This window comes from Monodelphis domestica, chromosome 4 (assembly GCF_027887165.1).
Source record: "Monodelphis domestica isolate mMonDom1 chromosome 4, mMonDom1.pri, whole genome shotgun sequence".
Taxonomy (NCBI): Eukaryota; Metazoa; Chordata; class Mammalia; order Didelphimorphia; family Didelphidae; genus Monodelphis; species Monodelphis domestica.
In genome coordinates this window covers 433,226,845-433,251,549 of record NC_077230.1, presented here as the reverse complement: position 1 = coordinate 433,251,549, position 24,705 = coordinate 433,226,845, and the positions used below count along the sequence as shown (strand labels likewise).

The 24,705-nt window shown below is 45.7% G+C and overlaps 1 protein-coding gene across 10 annotated transcripts; it reads left to right on the top strand.

Moving 5' to 3' along the window:
- The first annotated feature begins 1,677 nt into the window (after window positions 1–1,677).
- On the top strand, window positions 1,678–23,973 carry LOC103106536 (zinc finger protein 271). Of its 10 annotated transcripts, XM_016426959.2 has the most exons (8): window positions 1,818–2,071; window positions 2,740–2,857; window positions 6,285–6,411; window positions 8,054–8,123; window positions 9,778–9,915; window positions 14,185–14,311; window positions 15,420–15,515; window positions 18,490–23,973. In XM_016426959.2, the coding sequence occupies exons 5-8, from the start codon at window positions 9,808–9,810 to the stop codon at window positions 21,258–21,260; spliced, it is 3,102 nt and encodes a 1,033-aa protein (XP_016282445.2). In that variant the 5' UTR covers window positions 1,818–2,071; window positions 2,740–2,857; window positions 6,285–6,411; window positions 8,054–8,123; window positions 9,778–9,807; the 3' UTR covers window positions 21,261–23,973. The 10 variants fall into 10 exon arrangements, with proteins under 10 accessions (XP_016282451.1, XP_016282445.2, XP_016282448.2 ...); XM_016426962.2 differs by lacking the exon at window positions 8,054–8,123 and having other exon boundaries at window positions 6,379–6,406; XM_016426960.2 differs by lacking the exon at window positions 8,054–8,123 and having other exon boundaries at window positions 6,285–6,406.
- Window positions 23,974–24,705: the final 732 nt, after the last annotated feature.

Sequence of the window (24,705 nt, the reverse complement as noted above, 5' to 3'; positions counted from 1 at the left end):
CCCAGCAATCTTCTTTAGCCCTCAGGCTAAAACGGCTAGGACCATGTGCTATCTTCCTTGAGCAAAGCCCACTTAAATTTTTAAGACTAGAAAGGCCAGGAAACAGAAAAAAAAATGGGTTTTAAGTTAGCTCCCTAGCTGTATTCAGCTGGTTTTTGTTTTCTTTTTTTTTTTTGCGGGCTAGGAGCTCCTAAGAGCTTCTTCTCCTGAGGTTCCTCGTTGCTAATCAGTTGATTAGGTAAGCCTGGCCTGCCTCTCAATCTACTGAGCCACCTCCTTAAAGTAAAAGGAGACGGAAATGAGAGACAAAGGGGAGAAGGAAAAAAAAATCCTGTTGACCCCAATTTAACTTAAGGAGAAAAGGGAAGAGAGAAAAGGTGTTTTATACTCACCTGTTCTGGCAGCTGTGTCTTTAAGCCAAGGTATTTGGTAAAAGGACTGACGGAGTGAGTAATAAGTGGGGTGAAAGAGCAAGAAAATTCAGGAAATTTATTGAGGTTCTAGAAACCTTCGAAGCACTAAAGCAGGGCCAAGAGCCAGAGGGGGTAGCCGGGGTGGGACTTCTCCCAGGTGATTAGTAAGGACATCAGAAGACTGATATAGTTCTTTTTTCCCCGAAGTGGTTACGCCAATTGTAATGGTTAAATTTTAGGCTTCTGGGAGAGGTTGAAATTCCTAAAATGAAACACTCAAGTCAGAATGGAGTTTATGGAGGTTTAATCACAATGGGAGTAGGGAAAGGAGAGGGAGAGAAGGAGAGAAGAGAAAAGGGAAAGAGGCTACTCAACCTCTGACCAAGGCAGAGGGAGTTTTAGGCCCAAAGGGCCTAAGGTGTAAAGAATCAGTCCTTAACTCACCTGAGTGATCTGAAGGAAAGCTGTCTGCGGGCGTCCTCCCTGTCCAAGTTCCTAACACCAACCAGCTCCTCGTCTCTCTCTCTCTCCACAGGAAGTGAGCGAATTCCAGAGGCTGTTCCCTACCTCACTTCCTGTGTCTCACAAATGCCAATGGTTGGCTCTAGCTTGGCTTAGGACAGCCCAGGTGGGCAGTTAGTTATTTCTGATTTGTCATTGACTAGCACATGCCCGTGTAGTATGGGTGTGCACAATTTTTGGGTGCTAGACCAAGATGGAGACTTTTAAAATTCACACAGCTCAGATTCATAAATAGCCGCTGAGGAGGGGCCTTAGGAGGCCTCAGCTCCTCCCTCATTACTTCATCCCAGGGGAAGCAGGCGCTTGGCCAGGTTGGAGAGAAATTTATTCCACGAAAATATCACAATTCAATGTTTATTTTCAAAAACAGTTTATTGATGAAAAACGAAGGGTCTTAAGTCTAAGTCTGTAACCATGGAAACCCGGGGATCCAGGGTTCGAGAGGAGAAGCTGAGAGGCTGACAGGAATAACTGACAAGGCGGAGGCCAGATCGGACAATAACATGCTACTAGCAGGGCAGGAAAAGTCCTCATTCAGACACAGCTAGAGCCAGAAGGCCAAAAGATTTCCACTCCAAAGGAAAGTGGAGAAATCTGGACTCAATGGGAAGAATGCAGAGAACTCGGAAAGAAAACAGCTTCTTGTCTGGAACTTCTCTGCTCTGGCTGGTTCCTAGCAGCTTCCCACCCCCACCCCGCCCCCACCTCTGAAGTGCCGTCTCTGACCCTCACAACGTCCTCCATGGAGGAACTGCAGAAACCCCCCAGGCCGGGCACAGCCGGGGCTCACCCAGCTCAGGGGGCTGCCCTGTCCCTGACTGGCCTTCAGGAACCAGAAGAGCCCTTGGATGGCCCCTTCCTGCCAGGCCCCGCCTCCCCGGCTCCCCCCCAGGCCTGCTCTCCTCCCTGGGGCAGCTCTCCTCGGCCAGCCCAGCCCCCTCCCCTGGCGGCCCTGTGCCCAACTCGGTGCCAGCCCTGCCAGGCTCTTCCTGCTGGGGCTGGGGAAGCCCAACGCTGTCTGTCACCCCCGCATTCCCAGCACCCACCAGGGAGGCCCTCCTATGGCCAGGGGGGAGGGGCTGTGAGCAGGGACTGTGGGGAGAAGCTCAGGGCCCGCCCTGGGAGGCCAGAACAAGGTACTGGATGTGCGGGGCAGCGTCCGCCCCGCCCCGCCCCCACCCCCTCTTTGGCTTCCTTCCACTCAAAAGCTGCACTGGCTGGATGGAGGGTTGCTGGGGAATGGGGGCATCAAGTGGGGGCGGGGAGAGCGGCCTGCCATTTCCTCGGAGCCCAACGTTAGGACTCCTTCCCTGGCAGGTGGGCAGAGATACCCCCGCTGCCCGCTGACCAGGCTCCTTCTTCCCTGGTTGTCACCTTTGAGGTAGAGTCCAGACCACCCCTCCCCCAGCAGCCTCTCAGGTCCGGTGTGCGGGGAAGGGCAAAGCCCCGCCACGGCTCTCGCTCCACTCAGAGCCGCCCGCCCCCGTACTACCGTGTTTGTCCCTTTCTCTGAGTCCCTTTAAGGTGATGGCAGACACCGAGACACCGCCATGACAGAGAGACTCAAAGGGAGACACTGGGAGAGCCCCTCCCCCAAGCACGCCATTACGCGTTTTGCCCCGCCCCTCCTACCCCGTTACGCGTGCGCAGCAGCTTCCGCCCACACTCCCCGCCTCGTTAACCGGGAACTGGTCTGTCTGGGTCTTCCGGGTCCCAACAGCAGAAAGTCTCGGCTGCCAGAGCAAGGAGCCCGGGCCGAGCGTGGCCCGTTGACTCCCTCCCCTCCTCCTCTCACACAACAAAGGTCCAAGACGCACCGCTCTAAGCCTTCCGGAAGCCGAGCCTGGCCAGGAGAGATTCCCTGCGTACCTGGAGGCTGCTGTAGGGGGCGGAGCCAAGAAGAGGGCGAAGACAGGAAACAGGTATTCCGGGATATGAATTCCTCCGAAGAGGGAGGGGCCAAGACTTACCCTAAGGCAGGACAAGGCATTCTGGGAAATGGAGTCCTCTTGCCCCTGGGTGCAGGGCGGGCAGAGGGACCAGCTATACGCTCACGGTCCCTAAGGCCTGGGGAGCCGCCGCCTTCGGCCCCGCCCACCCTTTTTTCCCTTCCAGCCCTGCCCTGCTGCTTCTTTGAGCTGGAAGCTGCTTCGGGATACAGCCTGGCCCACAGCAGGGGCCTCATAAATTTCCATGGATTGATTGATTGATTGACAGGCTGATCGGTGAATAGAGATTCCTCTTTCCCGAGGCCTGCAGAGGGATCCCCCCTTCTGACAGAGAAGGAAACTGAGGCACGGGGCAGCCCCTGACAGTCCAGGCCCCTCCCACAGCTTCCCCTCCTCCAGGGATCTCTGAAAGTCCTTCTGCTCCTTGTGCTTTTTGGGGGGAGCCCGGGCCCCCCCCAAGGAGGGGCCAACCCTATCCCCAACTGCAGCAATCTGGGGAGGCAGCAGGGAGGGTGCAGCACCTCTGGGGGGTCCTTCTAGAGCTGCCAGCCCCCAGGAGGAGCCCTTTCCTGCAGGCACCCCCAGGCCTGGCTCCTGCCCTCCCCCTGCAGGAAGGCTTTTCCCCCTAGGGCCTCCTCTCAGACTTTCAGACTCCCCATTCCAGCCCAGGCCTCCCCCAGCAGGGGCTTCCTGGTCCTCCCCTTCCCTCCCCAGCACAAGCCCTGCCTTCTCCCAGCCTCCCCCTGCCATGTTGCCCTTCCTGGTTAAGCCTCCCCTTCTGGGTCACAGTCAGGGCTGAGTCTGGGCTCCAGAAGACCCTGAAGGGCACATTTGAACCCAGAACCTCTGCTCTCTGGGCCAGGCTCTCTCCATGGAGCCCTCTGGCTGCCCCTGAACTCAGCTGCCTCCCAGAGCTTTTCCTCCACATCCCTCCTGGTGCTTCCAGGCATTCCCCCCCCCCTGCTGCCCCCTCCCCCCCGCAGGCTGGGCCCCCCAACTTACCTCTCCTCCAGCCAGAATCACCCCCCTGGGCCTGCCTCCATGCTGGCCTCCGTGTCCCCCTTGGGCCACGAAGGGGCCTTTCCCTGTGCCTTGTCAGAGCCTGTTCTGGCCCCCCAGGACTTTGTCTTCCAGAGGGGAGAGGGGGCAGGGAGGCCCTTTGGGGGCACAACTTCCTGGGCCGGGGGTGGCATGGCTCAGGGCATGGAGCAGAGCAGGATGGGGTCTGGGGCCTGCTTGGCTCCGTGGGGGAGGAAAGGCAGGTCTGGGAGGAAGAGGAAGCCAGGGCTTGGGTGCAGATCTCCTCTGTCTCTACCCCTGGGGTCACCACACTGTCCCTGCCCAGGGGCTGCTCCCCCCTGAGCCCCCCAGGCACCCCAGGCTGCTCCTCCCCCTTTGCTGGCTCTGCCTCTCCCCCAGCTCCCCTGTGTCTCTGAGGCTAAATCCAGGCTGGAGCCCAGCCATCCCAGCTGGGTTTTCCTCCCCTCCCCAGGCCTTACCTCAGGAGGAGCCAGGACTCCCCCCCAGTCCTGGGGGTGAATTCTGGAGGAGACTTGGATCCGGAGCACCCTCAGGCCAGGACCTGGGAGTCCCAGAGGCAGCTGTCCTGTCTGAGGTCCTGCGGCCTGACTCCGGGGTCCCCCCAGCATCCACCCCGCAGAGCCAGCACAGCTTGGGCCCCGAGGGAAGCATGGAAGGAGAGGGGCCCCGGGACCTCTGCTCTGGGCTCCCCTTTCTCTTTCTTGGAAGTGGACTCTTCACCGGTGGGGTGGAAGCCGGGAGAGCCCGAGAGCCTGCAGGGTCCGTGGGCAGGACTGCAGAGCACGGGCGCCATTTCTGCGTGGAAGGGAGCCCCCAGAGCTGTTGGCTTGGGCAGGAAGTCTGAGATGGGGTTAGGTTTGGGGATCCAGACTCAAGGTGAAGTTCCGGGGGGAGCTGAGAGTGCGAGTCCTGCGGGAAGGTGAGGAAGCCCCTTTGCTTTCTCTGTTTTCCCTTCGTCCCTTGGGCACTTTTTTCAGCTTGGACCACGGGGAAGGCCCCGACCTGAGATTCCCAAGCAGGGATCCCAGGGCTTGTGTGAGGGGGCACAGCAGAGAAGGCTGCTCTTTAGCCACCCCGACTGCCCTTCCCTGCCTTCCTCTCTTCCTCCCTATGGAACGTGGCTCCTCCTCAGCCTCCACCTTGGGCTGCAGTCTCTGATCCATGAAGCCACTGCACAGACTGGACTTGGGAGGGATTTTCCCAACTGGGAATTGCGCAGTACCATCCTGTACCCACCACCCCAGGGCTGGAGTGCGGCCCATAGCGATGCCAATCCCTGCTGCTTCCCCGTCCCAGAGCCCCAGGTGGACGCCGCCCGCCCTGGGAAGCGCTGGGCGCCGGGCTCTGGGAGAGCTGCCAGATATCGGGCCTCTGCCTGTGCTGATGGCTTTTCTGAGGACTTCCACAGTTCGGGGTCCCTCCCAGGTCACCACGTCCATCGCCTCTGGGTCACGTCTCCAGGAGTCCTCCCGAATACTGGCTGCTCATCACAGTTACCCAGCTGTGGGAGCTCTCCAAGTTGTTGCTCCTTCACCGTTTCCGGTATCCCAGCTTTCCCTGAAAGGGCCCCTTGTTCATGGCCCAGGCATGTTCCGTCCGGCTCAGGCACACCTCGCCAGCCATTCTCCTCTGGAAGGAGCTCCTGCTTTAGCCTCCAGGACTTCGCCATAACCGAAGGAGCTGTCAGGAGCCCCTCGAGATGTCCTCTTGGTTGGCTGTCTTTGGGGGAACGTGGCCAGGAGTGTGTCCTGGAGTCACCTGGACACACAGTCTGGTGACTTGGGGTTCCACAGCTTGGCTAACGGGCCTGTTTCCCCCGGGAGCCCCCAACACGAGCCATTTTCTCTGGTCATCCATAATTTAGTCTGGCTGCGCATTCTGAATTCAGCCATGATTGTGTGAACTCTTGCAGAGAAATGCTATGAGCTGCTAGAAGTAAGGATGGCCCAAGGCCTGCTGCAGGTTGCTTCCTGTACCTGGGAGAGTGGGAGGAGAGGCTACAAGGGTAATGGCAGGACCCTTTGGAGCCAGTTGCTGGGGTCATACTCTGTCAGCATGGTTGGAATTGGCACATCGCTTGGCCATGAGGGAGAGGCTTTTTGAAACCATATTTTCAGGGCACCACAAAGCCCCCTCCTCACACCAGGATCTCTTGTCTCCATGCCTGACTCTCAATCCATTGAGCCACCATGCTGGACCCCCTGTCCCTCCCCCTCCAACCCTCACCTCTTTTCTAGATCAATGGATAGACAGACACACAGAGATCTCCCTTCAATGTGTGTGTGGGGGGGGGGGAGGGGGGGGCTCCTGCGGAAAATATGTAGAAGTTTATTTGTTTAAAAATTGTTTTAAAATTTAGATGAATATTTTAGTTTCACATTTTATTGGAGTAGAAACTTCACTTTGAGAAAAACAACAGGATTGCTCTCTTTCCCCTCAAAACTCGAATCCAGAAGATCAGCTTCCCAGTTTTGAGAAAAGGTGAAGTAAGTACATTGTGCTTTTTATTTTGAAATTTTTGATTGATTTTTCATTTTTTCATTGTTTTTTAATTAATTAAGAATATTGTTCATGGTTCCATGATTCATGTTTTCTTCCTTCCCTCTGAATTCCCCCCACCCAGAGTTGACAAGTAATTCCACTGGGTTATACATGCATCATTGTTCAAAATGTATTTCTATGTTATTCTTAATTGCAATAGTCATCATTTAGAGCCCAAACCCCAGTCATATTCCCATGAAACCACGTGATCACTCGTGTATTTTTCTTTTGAATTTCTGCTCCCACAGTTCTTTCTCATAAGTCCCTCAGGATTGTCCTGGGTCATTGCACTGCTGCTAGTAGAGAAGTCAATTACATGGGATCCTGCTACAATGTATCAGTCTCTGTATACAACATTCTCCTGGTTCTGCTCCTCTCACTCTGCATCACTTCCTGGAGGTCCTTCCAGTTCACATGGAATCCCTCCAGTTCTTCCTTCCTTTCAGCACAATAATATTCCATTCCCATCAGATACCACAAGGTGTGAGCCTCTCCAGTCAATGGACACCTGCTCATTTTGCAATTTTTTGCCACCACAAAGAAGCGCAGCTCTGAATATTCTTGTAGGAGTCTTTTCCCTTATCATTTCTTTGGGATACAAAGCCCAGCAGAAACACAAGTGTTCCTGACTGATATATATTTCATTTTTGTTTATTTTATTTTTATCCTGAAAGTAAGAAAACAAAAAATAACAACTTAAACTACTGAACTTTCTTGAGGTAGAGTGAATACAGAAATGCAGTTTGTGTGATTTTTCACTTAGCAGATACAGGCTTTGATTTTGTTTTACTAACTAATATCTCAAAATTGAATGAAGACTTTTTCATGGAAAATTGCTTTAATAAGTTTTGACTAAACTTCTAAGTCATGTTTTCCCTGCTCTGTAATCTCTCTCTGATAAAAGGAAGAAACAGAAAGGCTTCTTTTAGAAGAAGACTAAGGGACTAAAAGAGACTCAGTTATCCTGATTTCTTGGCTAGTTTTCCCAGAGGATCCACTTGTCTTCCACTGAGAGAATGCCTCTTAAGCAAGAATAACAATATAAAGGGAAAGACCCTGAAAGGGTGCAAATGTTTTCAGGTTGAGGAGAGACAGTTAAATTGGGGAGCAAGATTTAGTCTGAGGTACAGACTGCAGGGAGGACAGGGATGCCTGCCTAGTGATTTAGGGAATGTGGGAGAGGGATATGTTTGGGAGAATGAGGAGGGATGCAAGGTCTGTCTGTCCTAATTTGGAAGAAGCTGAGTATAGGAGGGGCAGAGCTGGAAGAAGGCAGGAGATTCTACCCCTAGGGAGGAGGGTGTGAGACCTAGAGAAGAGATAGGGAAGGAGGGAAACTGTGGGGGAAGGAGGAGCCTCCCAGATGGCCTATCTGGTGGTTGATGGCCCAGGTGGAATTTGAGCTCTGGGGTGGAGTTTGGAGGCCTGGGAGGAATCTAGAGTAGAAGAGAGGGATTCCAGTGGTCCAGGAATTTGGAGGGTTAGGGTGGGACCCTTGAGATTCAGAAGATCAGCCCAGAGTGGGTTGACTGAAAACCTGAACCACTGGAACTGAGATCAAACTTTCTTCTTTTTCTGGAACCCCAGACATTAGTCTCCTGTTGAAAACAAAGTCCTTCTGCCTTCTTGAATACAGCCCAGTGCATGTAGGTCATAGGTAGGTCTGAGTCAGGAAGCCATGTGGCACTTGGGTTCTGCTGGCTGCCTTTTCCTTTGAGTCCAATCCTTCCTCTCTGACCTCATGGTGAGTGTCCACTTGAGCTGATGGGAGCACTTGTACCTCCCCCATCTGGCTCTCTCTTCAACTCTCCTTTTTGTTTCTTGTCCAGGTTCCCCATCATATCCCAAATGTCTGGGGACACTGTCCTCTGGGTCACACTTCAGACCTCTCTCATACCCACCCAGGAGCACTGCCTCTAACTCTCACCAGGAACCATATGCCCTATTTCCCTTCCCCTAGCTCCTGTTCAGAAATTCCATTGCCCTACCAACAACCTTGGTTCTCTGCAGGGACCCAGGAGTCCTGCTTCTTTTCCTCCAGGACCTCCCTGGGACCCAGACACCAAAGCTTTTAAGGAAGGTGCCTTCACTGGACCTATGGCTCTCCTGCAGCCTCCCCTTCCGATCCCAGGCATTGAGCTTCCTGTCTCTAGTTTACCTCCAAGGACCTGTGAAGGGTCAAAAGGTTTGGTAGGATTTGGACAAAGGTCAGGAGAGCCGTCTCTTACGCACAAAGCAATTCGTTTATTTTTAGGAAAGTTCAAATAGAAGATAGAAAGGAAGAAGGCGAGAGAAGCCTTATACCTATACCTAAAATACCAACCCTAACTAAAATGGCTAAAAAAAGCCAACTCTCTCTGCCCTGGAGAGCAGTGTCTTCTGCCAGGGCCAGGACAGGCCTCCTCTGACTACACTGAAGAATTTCCTCACTGTGGATCTACCCATCTAAACTAATCAATGGGAGCATTAATCACCTACCACCTCCTTCCAGGCTGTTAAGGCCTTTAATCCTTTTTCTCTATCCCCAACTCTCAGTTATTTTAACTGTCAGCCCTGTCAAGTGACCCTTTTACTTAACTCCTCCTCTGTGTTCTACATAAAGGAACCTTTAGCTCCCTTTCAGAGGCTGTCAGATGTTAGCTGACTTACTGAGAAATGTTTCTCTGAAAGAAACAGAGGGAGAGAGTACAAAAGCTCTTCTAACACGCCCAGAGAACCAGCCTGCAAGCTAAGCTCCAAAAGGGGGTCCCAGGCGTCCTCCCCAGCTCCTGGGTAGAGCCTGGGACCATCTTCCTGCTTTCCCAGGCTCAGCTGCCCTCCTGGAACTCTTCTGGCACGGGATGTCTCCTCCCCCTCTCCCTCAGTTACAGGGTCCTCCTCTGCTCCCAGCCCCTTCCTTGCCCAGGCCTCCTGCTTCCTGCCTCCCTTCTCAGAGCCCTCAGTGAGCCTTCCAGGCAAGAGAATCCCAGCCAGGCTTGTGTCTCCCAGCCTCGGGCTTCCCTGGTCATTCCTGGCAGCCCCATCCCAGAGCCCTCCTGGTCCTCAGCCTGTCCCAGCTCCCTCCCTCCTAGACCAGGCAGGAGGGTGAGGGTTGGGCAGGGGGGCCGCAGGGAGGGCAGAGCTCTGACTGGGGGTCCTGGAGGCTCTCACTGCCCCCCTCCCATCTGGGATCCCAAAGCCCCTTCTGCCTCCTGGTCTCTGCAGGAGGATGGGAGAAGAGGAGTAAGAGAGGGAGGGGGGAGTCTTCCTGCTCAGAGCACCTTCCTGTGCCTGCCTCACCTCCTTTCTTGTCCTCCCCCTGGACCCTGAAGGCTCTCCCTGCTGGACCTCAGCCTGCCTCAATGCCTGCAGCCAGCCTCCTGCCCAGGAAGAGGAGACAAAGAGCTTGCAGAGGACCCAGGCCTAGAGCCAGAGGGGTGGCCCCTGGGAGCCCCGGCCCCCCGGCCCAGGTGAGTGCAGTGTGCCCAGGGCTGAGCCCCAGCTCAGGAAGGCTCTTGCTCAGGCTCAGGCCAAGATGGAGGCAGAGAGAGGCCTCAGATGGCCCTGTAGGAGAAACTGAGTCAAGAGGGCCTTCCTCGGCCTTCCCCACGGCTACCAGCGATGGCAGCAGCTCCCGGAGCCGGCTGTTGGGAGCTCATCCATCCTGATGGGCCCGCGGACTCTTCAGAAGGGATTTGGGATTCAGTCCTGAAAGGGAGATCTAAGAAGTGTTTCAGAATAAATCCTCAGGGGGATGTTGGGGTGGCTCAGTGGATGGAGAGCCAGGCCTAGAGGAGGGAGGGCCTGGGTTCGAATCTGGTCTCAGACACTACGTTCCCACCCCACAGATTTCCTTCTTGTGTGTGAGGGCTGCAAATCTCCGTTAGAGCCCTCGAGTCCAGCCACACAGGTGTAGGTAAAGGGGCCCGAGCTCAGGGCCAGGAAGGACAAGGAGGGGGGCTCGAGACCCCGCAGGAGCCAGTGAGTAGCAGAAAGGAGGAAGGAGAGAGTGTAACACGGCGGGGCCCACCGTGGCCTCCTCCCACGATGATCGTGCGAGGCCGGCAGTCACTAACGTCGCCTCCACGTGAGTCACTCCGGCATTTCGGGCTGTCAGAAGTCAGTCCAGCCCTTTGAGCTGGACTGAGAGAAAAGTAAGTCCAGAATTAGGAGCGTCTCATGGAAGACATCAGGTGACCCTGGCGGGCTCTTACTGTCGGGCCATCGTCTTACAGCCTTCTGGGGTCAGCACAGACTCTGGTGGGCAGCCTGGTGACTTCCTGAGCAGGATTCCCATCCGAGACCACTTTACCAAGTAAGAAAACCCATCATCTCGGTGGAATTGATTGATGATGACAATCAGAAAACCTTTCAGATGTAATCTGCACCATATTGGTCGAGATTCTACCTTTCAATGAACCTTTTAGCCATTCATTCTTACACCTTCCAAAATGCAAACTTGACCTTTCCTTTCTCATATTTTCCCGTCCATGGTACAAATACGACCACATGGAAAGACAGCATTCACATTTCATTTCAATCTCTTCATGTGATCAGACTCAGATACTTATTTTTTACAATTTCCTTGTTTAGAATGGCAAAGTATGAATTTAAAGAAAAAGGAGAGTAAGTAGAAACATAGATAGTGCTATGGTCAGGCTTAGAGAGAAAAAATTTGCAATGAAAAAGATGACTTAATATCACCATGTTTACAATATAATTCAGAAGCCCCTCCAGTCCCAAATTAATTAAGAGAAATCCTGGGAGTTTGGGAATTCGCCTACAATATTCTTGAATATTTTGATTTTGGAATCTCTTTTAGGAGGTGATCAACAAATTCCTTAAATATCTATTCTACCCACTATTTCTAGAAGATCAGGAAATTTTTCTTTTTAATTTTTTTGAAGTATGAATCTGGACTCTTTCTTTAACCATAACTTTCAGGTAGTCAATGATTCTTAGGGTATTTCTCCTTGATCCATGTACCAGGTCATTTGTTTTTACAATGAAATGTTTCACATTTCCCCTTATTGTTTCATTCTTTTTTTTAATTGTTTCTTGATGTCTCATGGTCATTTACTTCCACTTGTTCATATCTATGTTTTCAGGAATTTTATTCTGCATGAACTTTTGTGCCTTTTCCTTATGATTAATTTTTCTTTATTTTCTTCAGTGAATAAAAATTCATACATCCTTTTCCCATTTGGTCAAATCTGCTTTAAAGGATATTTTTATTCAATGAATTTTTGTACATATTTTCCCATTTTGTGTGGTTCCTCATTTCTTGCATCACTCTCATTCTTTTCTCAATTTTTCCACTCCTCTTATTTAATTTGAATAATCTCATTTGATTTCTTCAAGCAAATATTTTGGGATCTGAGACCAATTGACATTTTTCTTTGAGGCTTTCTCTGTAGCTTTTTTGGCATAATTGTTTCCTTCTGAGTTTTGTTTTGCTTTTGATACCATAATAACCTTCTATGGTCATGTTTTTGGTTTTTTCTCTCATTTTCCCATCTTATTTCATAACTTTTAACTTTATATTTTTGGGGTTCACGGGGCGGTCTCAAGTTTCAAGTTTTTCAATTCAGAGCTAATTCTGGGATCCAGTAAGTTTTTAGTCCTTCCAAGATGATATCACATAATAAGAGGTATAGTCACTGCCATCTTAGTTTACAAGCAACCACAAGCACTATTTTGCACCACCACCCCCCCCCCCCATGACCAGGATTCCTGTTCCACTGTAGTCACAGATTCTGGTGTGTTCGTACTCCTGCTCATCCTGGGACTGTAAATGAGTCCTGGGACCCAGATCCCCAGAGGGGTAATACAACAGAATCCTACACCCAGTGCCACTGAAGAGGCCTCTGTTAGGTCCTTCTAACCAGTTTCCTGGCCCCTTCTAGCCTGTAGGATGAGAGCTCTGGATGTCACTGCTGGTTTAGTTTCCTTCAAGGCTTGTGCTGGCTGGCAGGATTGAGGCTGCTGCCGGCATCCACCAAGTCTGGTAGACTCATGACTAGCTTGTGGGGAAGAAATTTCACATCATCTTGTTGAGTGATAGAAACCCACCTCAATATAGAGAATTTAGGTAAATAAAGTGAAAAGCCAAATTTCTCCAAGTCAAGGTAGAAAATTAGAATTTATTGGAAGAGGGCTAATTCCTCCAATAAAAGAGTTCTCTTGCATGTATTACTTTGTTGGACCCCAGTAAGAGACAACACCTTGTGGCAGAGACCTGGTTTATATACTGAGACAATAACAAAATTAATATTTCCATACAAGGTTGTTGACTTATATCACAAGACATAGCATCATATAGACCTAATTTAGAAACAGTTACCCAAGTACAAAGCTGATTAGTTAGTTTATCTAGGAAAGCCCATATTAGTCTAAAGGCAGTACCCTTATTTAGGCAGATAGTGATGACCATTACCTCAGACTTGTCTGATCTGGGGAAGGATGGTTATTTCCAAACAAGGAAGGATGCATAATGTTTGCACCATATATGGTCATGAAACCCTTAGGGGTAAATCTTATGGTTGGAGTGAATATAATTTTAGTTGGTCGCCAGAAATTTTAAATTCTAAAATCCCAATGAAATACTCAAGTCAGAATGGAATTTTATGGTGGTTTATTTACAATACAGTGAAGATATTAAGGAAGAAAGAAAGAAAGAAGAAAAAGAGAGAGATACCAGGCAGGAGTTCAAAGGCCCCAGCCAAGGTGGGGAGGCCAGAGGATAAAATCTAGCATGCCTTCCAGCCATGAGGCCTTCTCCAAGATGAGGGTCCTCCTCAGAGGCTTGTGACTCCAGAAAGCCAAGGAAAGGGGAGTAAGCCTTGAACTCAACACATGACAGTCTAAGGGAAGCAGTCTGAGGTCTTACACTTGACCTCCTCCACAGTCAAGTTCCACCGCCAAGTCCCTCTTACAGGAAGTGACGCAAAATATAAAGGCAATTCTTTATGTCACTTCCTGTGTTTCACATATACCAATGGTGGCTTAAACTTGGCCCAGGGGGTCAGTCAATTATTTCTGATTTGTCACTTGCTAGCACACGTGGATCATAGACCTTCCTCCCCACACTTAAATCCTTAAGTAGGGGTGTATACATTCCTGGTTGCTAAAATTCTAAAGACTAAGCAGGATGGAGTAAATTTAAATTTCATAGAACTCAGAGGGTCAGCATCTTTTGACAAAGAGAAGTACAAACTTGGGGAGGGTTGGAAATTTCCTTAGAAGCAGTTTTTATGCTTTATATATTTAAGTTAGAAAGCCTCATAAAAATCATGAATTCTGTTCGTATTAAGATTATAAAGGAATTTATACTAATCACTTTAGAATCACAATATTGATTATCTTAAACCTATCACTATCACTAAAATCCAATCAAGTATAAGGGAGTAGGGGGTCTATCATCCCAACAATTCTTTTTCCCTTCCTTGGATCCTGAAATGTCACTGATAGGACACGTAACTTGTCAGATACCATAGGTAGAAATTATTCTTAGGTACACATTTCTCAACTTCCAACTGACAATATAAAAAACTTCTCATTATTCCATTGTGCTTCTCATAACTAAAGGTCAAAGGGTTGGTTTGGACACTCATAAAGGGGATGATGCCCTTTGAGGGAATCGTTTTTGTGATTCATTTTCCTTCTAAAAATTAATGACCTCAGTATGAGATGACTTCTGAGATCTTCAGCTCTGTGTTCTATGACTTTTGGTGGTTTAGGTCTTGGTGACGTTCCAGGATGTGGCTGTGGACTTCACCCAGGAGGAGTGGCGCCTCTTGGACCTTGGTCAGAAGGAGCTGTACAAGGAGGTGATGCTGGAGAATGTCCAGAACATGCTCTTCCTGGGTAAGGACGATGTTCCCTGGTAATTCTGAATCTACCCTCAAGGCACTGTCTTCATTCCCTCTATAGTGTGCAAGGTTTCTGGCATTTATGTTATTTGTAAGGCCAAAATGCTGATCTTTTGTGTCCTAGGACAGGATCTTCCTGTTTCCTGGTTTTCCTGTAAAATGCCTTTTGAGGTATTGATAGTGAGCTGGGGTTTTCCTTTAGTGTTCCTGAAGCTGTCTCACATTGGTTTGGATCTTCAGGTTAAAAAACGAAACCAGTGTTGAAGAACCTCAAACTGAAGAAGTAATCTCAGGAGTTCTAGCTAGTCTGATTTTTACCTGAGGATGAATTTTGTCTGCCAAGTTTCTGAAACCTGCTCATGGTCTTTTTCTTTGAAGATGGACAGTGAAGGGAACCCCCAACCTGCCAAAAGAGCCCCTTCCTCTTTGGGTTCTTGTAGTCTTTGGAGTGTTCTTTTTTGATGATTCACAATAAATTGTAGCTCCTAGTCTTAGTCTCAAGCTGAGTATAGCAAGTGTGTCTCTGCTATTCCTTCACAGCTCCCCCAAATTGTAGTACAAATGGTAGGAAGGGAAGGGAATAAACATTTCTATATGCTGATATTCTATGTGTGAGACACCACACTAAAAACTTCTTTTAAAAATATTACCTAATTTAATTCTTACAACAACCCTGTGAGTTAGATGAGATTCAGCCTCATTTTGCAATTGAGAAAATAGAGGCAAACAGAGGATCAATGAGTTCCCTGAGACCCTTAGCGAGTAGGTATTTGAGAATGGATTTAAAGTTAGAGCTTTCTGAATCCATGTCCAAGCCACACACCTCTACACTATGTGTTGTTTCTCAATTTCTAAATAATAGAATTCATGTAGTCAACCCATCCTTCTGTGTAGGAAGTGGAGAAAAGAGAATTTTATGATTCCAAATTGGCTTCCCAGGTATCTCCTCATCCTCCACCAAAGCTCCCAATGATCAATACCATGGAAATGATCCTTGAAGAGTCCTCAGAACCACCCTGTGACCTGTCTTGCATGCCCCTTTTCCCTAAAGAGAACCAAAGGACAAGTGTCTTTCTATTCTCATTCTTCTTCCAAATGCCCAGGTCTTCCAGTTCCCAGAGAAGACTGGATCTCCCATTTTGACCAAGGGAGAGCTCCATGGATGCTTGAGGGAGAAGGCCCCAGCAACTCCAGTCTGGGTGAGTGACATGAAATCAGGTTTATGAATTCTGTTATCACAGGAGGTGACTACAAATCGATTGGGAATTGCTTGGCCTTTACTTCCTAGGATTCCCAGGAGGAGAAAGGGAGACGATACTGGTCAAGTTTGGGGCTTATATGAGACATTGTATGATTATAAGCTATCATTATCATTTTTAATTCTTTTTTTATAAACTCTTCCTTCCTAGAATCAATACTGTGTATTGGTTCCAAGGCAGAAGACTAGAAAGAGCTAGGCAATGGGGGTTAAGTCACTTGCCCAAGGTCACCCAGGTAGGTAGTGTCTAAGGCCAAAATTGAACCCAGGACCTGCCATCTCTAAGCCTCCATCCACTGAGTCACCCAGCTGCCCCCTATTTTACACTTTTCTCCTGAACGTTGCTCTCCTTAAGCAGCCATTTCCTCTCCCCATGTTTACTTCTGTCTATGTTGAAGTGAATGAACCATCTGGCAATTAAGAAATAGCTGGATGTTGGGTTGAGAAACTGCCAGGCTGTGTTGTCCCGAGTCAGGAGTGGTCACAGTGTGACAACAGCAACGCACAATCTTGGGATGCATGTGAGGCCAGCCTGGAATCCCTGCAGGAAGGACACTGGCGTGCTTGAACCATGCCTGCACTGCTTGTTCCAGGGGAGAGTATCTCCTCCTATTTATTCCATCTGAATTTAAAGAACTCGATAAAGTTGGGCCGTTGTCTTCTGCTCAAAGTTCTAAAGAATTTTTAGCTTCAAAGTCTTCTCCTGTTATTGGGAGCCTCCAAAGGGTTCATCAAACACGAGGGGCTGCCATAGGACTAAGAGTGAATCATGCTGTCTGTTTCCTGAAGGAAGGAGAGACTTAAGCTCTACCCAAAGGCATAATATTTGTGGGCACAGGAAATAGACGGATTTTTAAAGAATTGCTTTTGTTATAAGTATTTTAGTTTTTTTTAAATTAGAGAGCAGAAGCGTTTAAAGATAAGATTTTAAAAATAGGTAATGACTAGCCTAAAAGGGGTTCAGTCAGAAGACAATGTGGAATGGCTCAGCTGAATACAAAATACAAGGCTGGTAGTTATAATACAGTCTTAGCCAAAAGTAAAGAAAAAATGAGATAAAAAGTATCCACAGGGAAATCAAACTCTGCTTATAGTCATGACAGGCAATGAAATGAGTATCAATATCTGGCAGAGGGGCCACAAATACCACATCTCTGGATCTGAATCCAATAGAAGAAAAGTTTGGTATAACTTTGAAAATTACCACCCAAGACCAGAAGTGTTTCTGAGCTTAAGATATGGCGTTGACAAAGAATGACTGTGATGATGCGTGGAAGGGATCAATAAAGAGAAATAGGAAGGACCACAAGCTAATAAAAAATATGAAATACATGAGCAGGGGAAGAGAGGATTGAAAGGGAAGTGGAGGGGCAGCCCGGTGGCTCAGTGGATAGAGCTAGACTGGGGATGGGAGGTCCTGGGTACATTTGTATTTCAAAAATGTTGGAACTGAAAATTATTTCAGTCTTGTCCAATTCTTCACTACGTCATGGGCCATGCCAGTTTCTTCTGTTCTCCAGTATCTCTTGAAGCCTGTCCAAGTTCCTGTTCATTGTTTCCATGACACTCTCCATCTCATCCCCTCCAGCCCCCTCATCCCCTTTTCCTGTAATCTTTCCCAATATCAGGGTCTTTTCCACTGAGTCTTCCTTTCTCTTTAAATGACCAAAATACTCAAGCTACCACTTTAGTATTTTCTCTTCGAGTGAATTCTTTGAATTCATTTATCCAAGTATTGACTGATTGGATCTTGCTGTCCAAGGGACTCTCAGAAATCTTCTCTAGCATCACAGTTTGACAGTGTCGATTCTGTGATGCTCAGCGTTCATGGTAGAGTCCAACTCTCCAGGCCATACACGACTGCTGGAAAAACGCTAGCTTTGACTCCCTGGATCTTTGTCAGCAAAGTGATGTCTCTGCTTTTTAATAGGCCAAGCAGATGTACCAGAGCTTTTCACCTATTGAAGATGGGTTTCAATGGCCGCACTCACCACCTGCAGTCATCTTTGGCACAAGAGAATAAAATCAAAGCCTTCTTCCATTATTCTCCTTTGATTTAATAGGAATTGATGGGACTAATTGCCAAGGTGTTAGGTGTTTTTTTTAAATGTTAAATCTTTAAGCCAAATGTTGCATTCTCCTCCTTCACCCTCATCAAGAGGCTTCTTGTTCTTCCTCACTTTCTGCCCCCAGAGTGGGATTGTCTGTATAGCTGAGTTGGGTGCTCTTACAAATGATCAGTACACACAGACATATGAACATGTGAGGGAAAACTAGGTAGCAGAGTGGATAGAGTGCTCAGTCTGGATTCAAAATGACCTAGGTTCAAATCTGGCCTGAAAAATCCATTGTTGTGTGAACCTGGACAAGTCATATAACCCTGATTACCAGCCGTTGGTGTTTAGTCTTTGGATTGATATTAAGCTAGAAGATAAAGGTTGCTGAGAAAATGAAATATAAGTAGGTGCACATACAATAATAAAATGATTTTTCTTTTAAAAAGAAAAAGAATGTTCAGTGTAGAAAGAGCATCTAGTACTGTGAAGAGAGCATCCCCATTCAAAAGATATGAGTTTTGGTATCAGCCTCAAGGATGTTGGTCATCTTATTTGACATTGTGAGTTCATGGCCCAGAGTGGGAATGTAATGAGAATGCTGGTCCTCCTTGATATTGCAAGTTTGTATGAAGCTCCAGCATTTCTGTACCGATCACTTTATATAAATTAATCCAATTTGGGAGTTGTAAAATAATAGAACTTTCAAATGATTGATTCTTTCCATTTGATTTTGAAGTCTCTTCTCTTTGCCAGAGAAATAAATGATGAAATATTTTACTTTCTGTAAGTGGAGAGAAGCTTATCTATTTGGGTATATGTATATCTGTCCTCATGTATGCCTTTCTTTGTTTTCTTCAGATGGACAGAGGAGGCTTGAAATGAGAGAGATTAATGCAAAGCTCAGGGAAGAGTCTCAACAGCCAGTATTCATGAATGATGATTACTGTGACTCCAATCTGAAAGAAATCTGTGATTCTGATTTCAAGATTGAAAAAATACAAAAGGTTCACCATGAATTTGATAAAAATGAAAAGAATATAAGGCAATATTCCATCTTCAGTCAACATAAGAAAACCATCTCAGGCCATTACTCTTCTCAGGGCCTTAAATATAGGGAATGCTTTACTGAACAAGTGGAGTTTGTTGAGTCTCATGAGAAGTCTCCATTATTACAAACCTATCAGTGTCATAACTGTGAGATGACTTTCAACTTAAAATCAGAACTTATTAGACATCAGAGAAGTCATGCTGGAGAAATGCTTTATACACATAATGCAGTTGAGGAGGCCTTAAGTCATAATTCAGAGCTCACTGACCACCAGAAAATTCAAAATGGAGAGAAACATTATGAATGTAATGACTGTGGTAAAGCTTTTAAGAAACAGTTATCGCTTATACACCATCAAAAATTTCATACCAGCACAAAGCTGCATAAATGTATGCAATGTGGGCAAGGCTTCTGGAAACACTCATCACTCATTTCTCATCAGAATATTCATACTAGACAGTCATCTAATGAGTATCCTCAACGTATTAAAACTTTCAGTGAAAAGTCATCCCTTATTGTACATGAAAAAAGTCATACTAAAGAGCAACTTCATGAACATAAACAATATGGAAAGACTTTCACACAGAGATCTCATCTTGTTATACATCAGAGAATCCACTCTGGAGAGAAATCTTATGAATGTAACCAGTGTGGAAAGTTTTTCAAACAGAAATATTGTCTTGCTAACCATCAGAGAATCCACACTGGAGAGAAACTTTATATCTGTAGTCAGTGTGGAAAGAGTTTCTCACAAAAGGGCAATCTTAATACCCATCAGAGAACCCATACTGGAGAGAAGCCTTTTGAATGCCATCAATGTGGAAGGACTTTTAGGCTGAACTCCCATCTTAGTGCACATCAGAGAATCCACACTGGAGAAAAACCTTATAAGTGTAATCAGTGTGGAAACCGTTTCAGACAGAAGGTCAATCTTGTTGTTCATCAGAGAACCCACACTGGAGAGAAGCCTTTTAAATGCCATCAATGTGGAAGGAGTTTTAGGCTGAACTCCCATCTTAGTGCACATCAGAGAATCCACACTGGAGAAAAGCCTTATAAGTGTTTTCATTGTGGAAAGAGTTTCAGACAGAGCTGTACTCTTACTGACCATCAGAGAATCCACACAGGAGAAAAATCTTTTGAATGTAATCAATGTGGAAAGAGTTTCTCACGAAGCTCCTGTCTTGTTTCACATCAGAGAATCCACACTGGAGAGAAACCTTATGAGTGTAATCAGTGTGGAAAGAATTTCAAGCAGAAGTCCGGTCTTGCTCAACATAAGAGAATTCACAGTGGAGAGAAACCTTATAAGTGTAGTCAGTGTGGAAAGAGTTTCAAACAGAAGTCCTGCCTTGCTAAACATCAGAAAATCCACACTGGAGAGAAACCTTATAAGTGTAATCAGTGTGGAAAGAGTTTCTCACGAAGCTTCTGTCTTGCTTCACATCAGAGAATGCACACTGGAGAAAAACCTTATGAATGTAAAGAATGTGGAAAGACATTCAGACAGAGGGGCAATCTTAATGCACATCAGAGAACCCACACTGGAGAGAAGCCTTATGAATGCCATCAATGTGGAAGGAGTTTTAGGCTGAACTGCAGTCTTACTGCACATCAGAGAATCCACACTGGAGAAAAGCCTTATAAGTGTAATCAGTGTGGAAAGAGTTTCAGACAGAGCAGTACTCTTACTGATCATCAGAGAATCCACACTGGAGAAAAATCTTATGAATGTAATCAATGTGGAATGGCTTTCAGAAAGTCATCCAGACTTGCTCAGCATCAGAGAATCCATACTGGAGAGAAACCTTTTGTATGTAATCAATGTGGAAAGACTTTCAGACGTAATTCTGAGCTTTCTCAACATCAGAGAATCCACACTGGAGAGAAACCTTATGATTGTAATCAATGTGGAAAAAGTTTCAGACAGAGGAGCAATCTTGCTGAACATCAGAGAACCCACACTGGAGAGAAACCCTATGAATGTAATCAATGTGGAAAGACTTTCAGAAATAGCTCCTATCTTGCTGGACATCAGAGAATCCACACTGGAGAGAAACCTTATGAATGTAATCAATGTGGAAAGAGTTTCAGGCAATACTTCAGTCTTACTGAACATAAGAAAATCCACACTGGAGAGAAACCTTATGCATGTAATCAGTGTGGAAAGCCTTTCAGATGCAATTCTGATCTCCTTAAACATCAGAGAATCCACACTGGAGAAAAACCTTTTGCATGTAAGCAATGTGGAAAGAGTTTCACACAGAGTGGCATTCTTGCTCGACATCAGAAAATCCACATTGCAGAGAAACCCTATAAATGTAATCAATGTGGAAAGACTTTCAGAAGCAGCTCCCATCTTGCTCGACATCAGAAAGTCCACACTGGAGAGAAACTCTATGAATGTAATGACTGTGGTAAACCTTTTAGCCGCCATTCATCTCTTCTTATTCACCAGAGAATCCACACTGGAGAGAAACCTTATGAATGTAAACAGTGTGGTAAGACTTTCACACAGAGAAGTCATCTTGCTAGGCATCAGAGCATGCATACTGGTGAGAAATCTTATAAATGTACATAATGAGGCAAGACCTTCATACAGAGATCCAATCTTGCTCTGCATCAGAGAACCCACACTGGAATGAAACCCTATGAATGAGATGACTAGTAAAAATTTTAAGAACTTAATCTCTTATTGTTCATCAGAGATCCACACTGGAAAGAAACTTTATGAATGTAAGCAATGTGGTTAAACCTTCAGGAAACAGTCAACCCTTATTTCCCATGAGAGAATTCATATGAGATAGAAATCTTATCAGAGTAATGAGTGAGAAAAAACATTGAAATGGAGTACAAAGGTTTATTAGTCATTCTGTGGACAAGCTAAAATATGAACTCAGTGTGAGAAGTCCTTCAGTAAGAGATCATCTCTTATTTACAGACATCATCAGAGGATTCATAGTGGAGAGAAACCTTAGGAATTTGCTCTGAGGGGCATGCCTTTTGCTGTAAGTGAGAAGTTCCTAGACATCAGAATCTTCACACTGGAAGGAAGGCTTATAAACCAATGATTGTAGACTATGTGTATGAAGGGTTAAAATTTTTCATAGGAGTTTGAAAAAAGGTCAGGAGAGCAGTTTGGTGAACACAAAACAATTTTTAGGCAAGTTTAGATAGGAAATAGAAAGGAGGAAAGTGAGAGTAATCTCCTAATATCTTATAAATATACCTAAGATGCCAATCCTAACTAAAACTTTCTAAAAAATCTTTAAATCTATCTGCCTTCAAGGGCAATTCTTCTGCCAGCCAAGACCAGCCTACTCGGCCTTACTCTGACTATCTATGAATTTAACCACTCTCTACCTAACTACCTAAGCTGATCAATAATCAATAAGGCTCTTAAGGCCTTAAATCTGTTTTCTCTGTCCCCAGGTGTCAGTTAGAAAACTGCCAGCCTCAGAGAGAGAGCCAAAAACTGCTGTTCCTTTTCCTAGGGAGCCCAGAGACAAAAGTTTCCCTTTCTAACTGAAACTGTTATTAAATATAACTCCTTCATCTCCTAGGTAACAGAATCTTTCACAGAGCCTGTCAGTTAAGAGACTCTCAGTGAACAATATTTCTGTTTCTCTGCCTCTTAAATAGACAGAGGAAGAGACTAAAAAAACTCCTTTTAACATTTCTCCCCCTGAGATCTGTTGGGAGAACAATCTCCTCAATGGATCTTTCAAACAAAACTATTTTATATTCTATATTAGAAACAGAGAGAAAGAAAGAAAGCAAAACAAATCTTGCAACATGCAAGTCTCAAATTATATACAATTACAAACATTTATGGTTACAGAATCACATAATTCTTACTCTACAGTGTGAAGATTAAATTAACTCCCTGCCCATTAAAAAAAAAAATAAACCCTTACCTTCTTTCTGTCTTAGAACCAATACTAGGCAATGGAGGTCAAGTGACTTGCTGAGGGTTACACAGCTAGGAAGTGTGTGAGGCCAGATTTGAACCCAGGACCTCCTATCTCTGAATCTGACACTCAAGCCACTGAGCCATCCAGCTACCCTCATATTTCTACACCTTACAGCAGAAATAAAAACCTTTTCTTATTATTCTCTACAGAAATAAGAACCAAGAGGTATTAATCTGAATTCACCTTATAGTTACTATTGTGAACTTTAGATTACTCCACCCTACTTAAGTCTAACAAAAATAGGCATGTCTACAACCATACTTAAGGATAAAGTATTTAGGAGGATGGCCTATGACAGACATGTGCTAGCAAATGACAAATCAGAAACAACTGACAGACCCCTGGGCTGTCCTAAGTCGAGCTTAAGCTACCATTGGCACATGTGAGACACAAAAGTGATGTAAAGACCATCTATATATTTCTCATCACTTCCTTTCTCTGGCTTCTTTCCGCGGAGAGCTGGCTCTGGCTGGCAGCGTGCTAAGTGTTCTGGCATCTTGGCATGGTGGCAGCTATTGTCTGGTTTGGCAGTGAGTTTTCCTTGATACTATATCGGGAGAAGCTAAATAGCCTAGTTCAGGTGAGACATCTTAACTGAGTTCTCTTGGAGTTTAGGCTGATTCTTTCCTCCTTTACCTTCCAAACACTGTCCTTTTAGAAAGCCTCTAATCTTTAAAGACCTCGTAGCAGCAGTCTTTGAACTTCCTCTGACACAGGCCAGGCAGGAGAAATCCTATACCCTCCTCTCTTTTCTCCTTAATTCCTTCCCTCTATATTAATTAAAATCACCATAAATTACCATCTGACTTGAGTATTTTATTTGGGATTTTCTCTGGTGGCCAAAAGTAGTTTAGATTTCTGTCACAACCCTAAAATTATCCTTACACTATGCACACACAAAAGTATATAAGAACCTTATATACACATTATACACCTATAATATATAATGTCCCCCCCATGTGGATGTTGATCAACACTTAAAACGCTTTTAAACATTTTGCTATTTACATATCAATTAGTTATTATAATGCCATAAATATAAATTGTTTATATATAGAAATAGTTATAATCCTATAAAAGTAAGTTAATAATAATCATTTTTAAATAGTAATCCTAAATCCAAATAAATTATATACTTACCTATTGTGTATTATTCATTCTATTTTAAACCTTCACCAAAAAAAAAATCAAACCTTTTTTTTTAAACAGCAAAATATTAGTTCAGGAGTTCATTGAAATATTCTTGAAAATAGTGTCCATTTGGCTTTATAGTCTTGTTCTTGATGAATTCAATGTCATTAAAAACAGTGTCCAGTTGTATCTGTAGTCTTATTCTTGAATATCATTTTCGACATCAGGTACTCTTTTCATGTGAGAACAATGAACGCACATTGTCTTTTCTCCTATCTTGATTGCCATAGGGGTTGTTAAAAGTACTTTGAATGGTGCTCCCCAGGCCGGCTTACCAGGATGCAAATCCTGTAACCAAAAGTCTATAGGTCCAGCTTACACTGCAGCTCCTGATTCATGAAGTTCTTTTATTTTGATTTGCAGATCTCATATATATATATATATATGGCAATAGTTGTATCTCCTCCTAACAACATGATATACACAGGATTAAATGGTTTTGCATGAATGGATGATCAAACAGCATCTCAAATGGTGACATGTGTATGATCTCCCTTTGGCCTACTTCACAGGTAGAATAATGCTAATGGTAGAGCATCAGGCCATTTCAAATGAGTCTCAGTACATAATTTTCCTATCATTGTCTTTAATTCTCTGTTCATTCTTTCCACTTGTTCTGAGCTCTGTAGGTGGTACAGTATATGAAATTTTGGTGTTATACCAAGGTATGAATATATTTGTGAAAAATTGAATTTGTATAATACATTCCTCTGTCTAAATCAACTCTTACTGGTAAACCAAATCAAGGTATAATTTCTTTTAATAGCATTTTGGCTACAAATGCTGCCATGACTCTTGCAGTTTGAAATGCTTCCAGCCATCTGGTTAGCTGGTCAACTTCACTAAACAAAATTGGTAATG

Excerpts from the sequence above, each read along its gene's own strand:
- LOC103106536 (XM_016426954.2), top strand. The coding sequence starts at position 2,486 with ATGACAGAGAGACTCAAAGGGAGACACTGGGAGAGCCCCTCCCCCAAG. Across the intron at positions 6,412-9,777 it reads CAGTTTTGAGAAAAGGTGAA|GCTCTCCCTGCTGGACCTCA; the intron begins GTAAGTACATTG and ends TGGACCCTGAAG. Across the intron at positions 14,312-15,419 it reads CCAGAACATGCTCTTCCTGG|GTCTTCCAGTTCCCAGAGAA; the intron begins GTAAGGACGATG and ends CCAAATGCCCAG.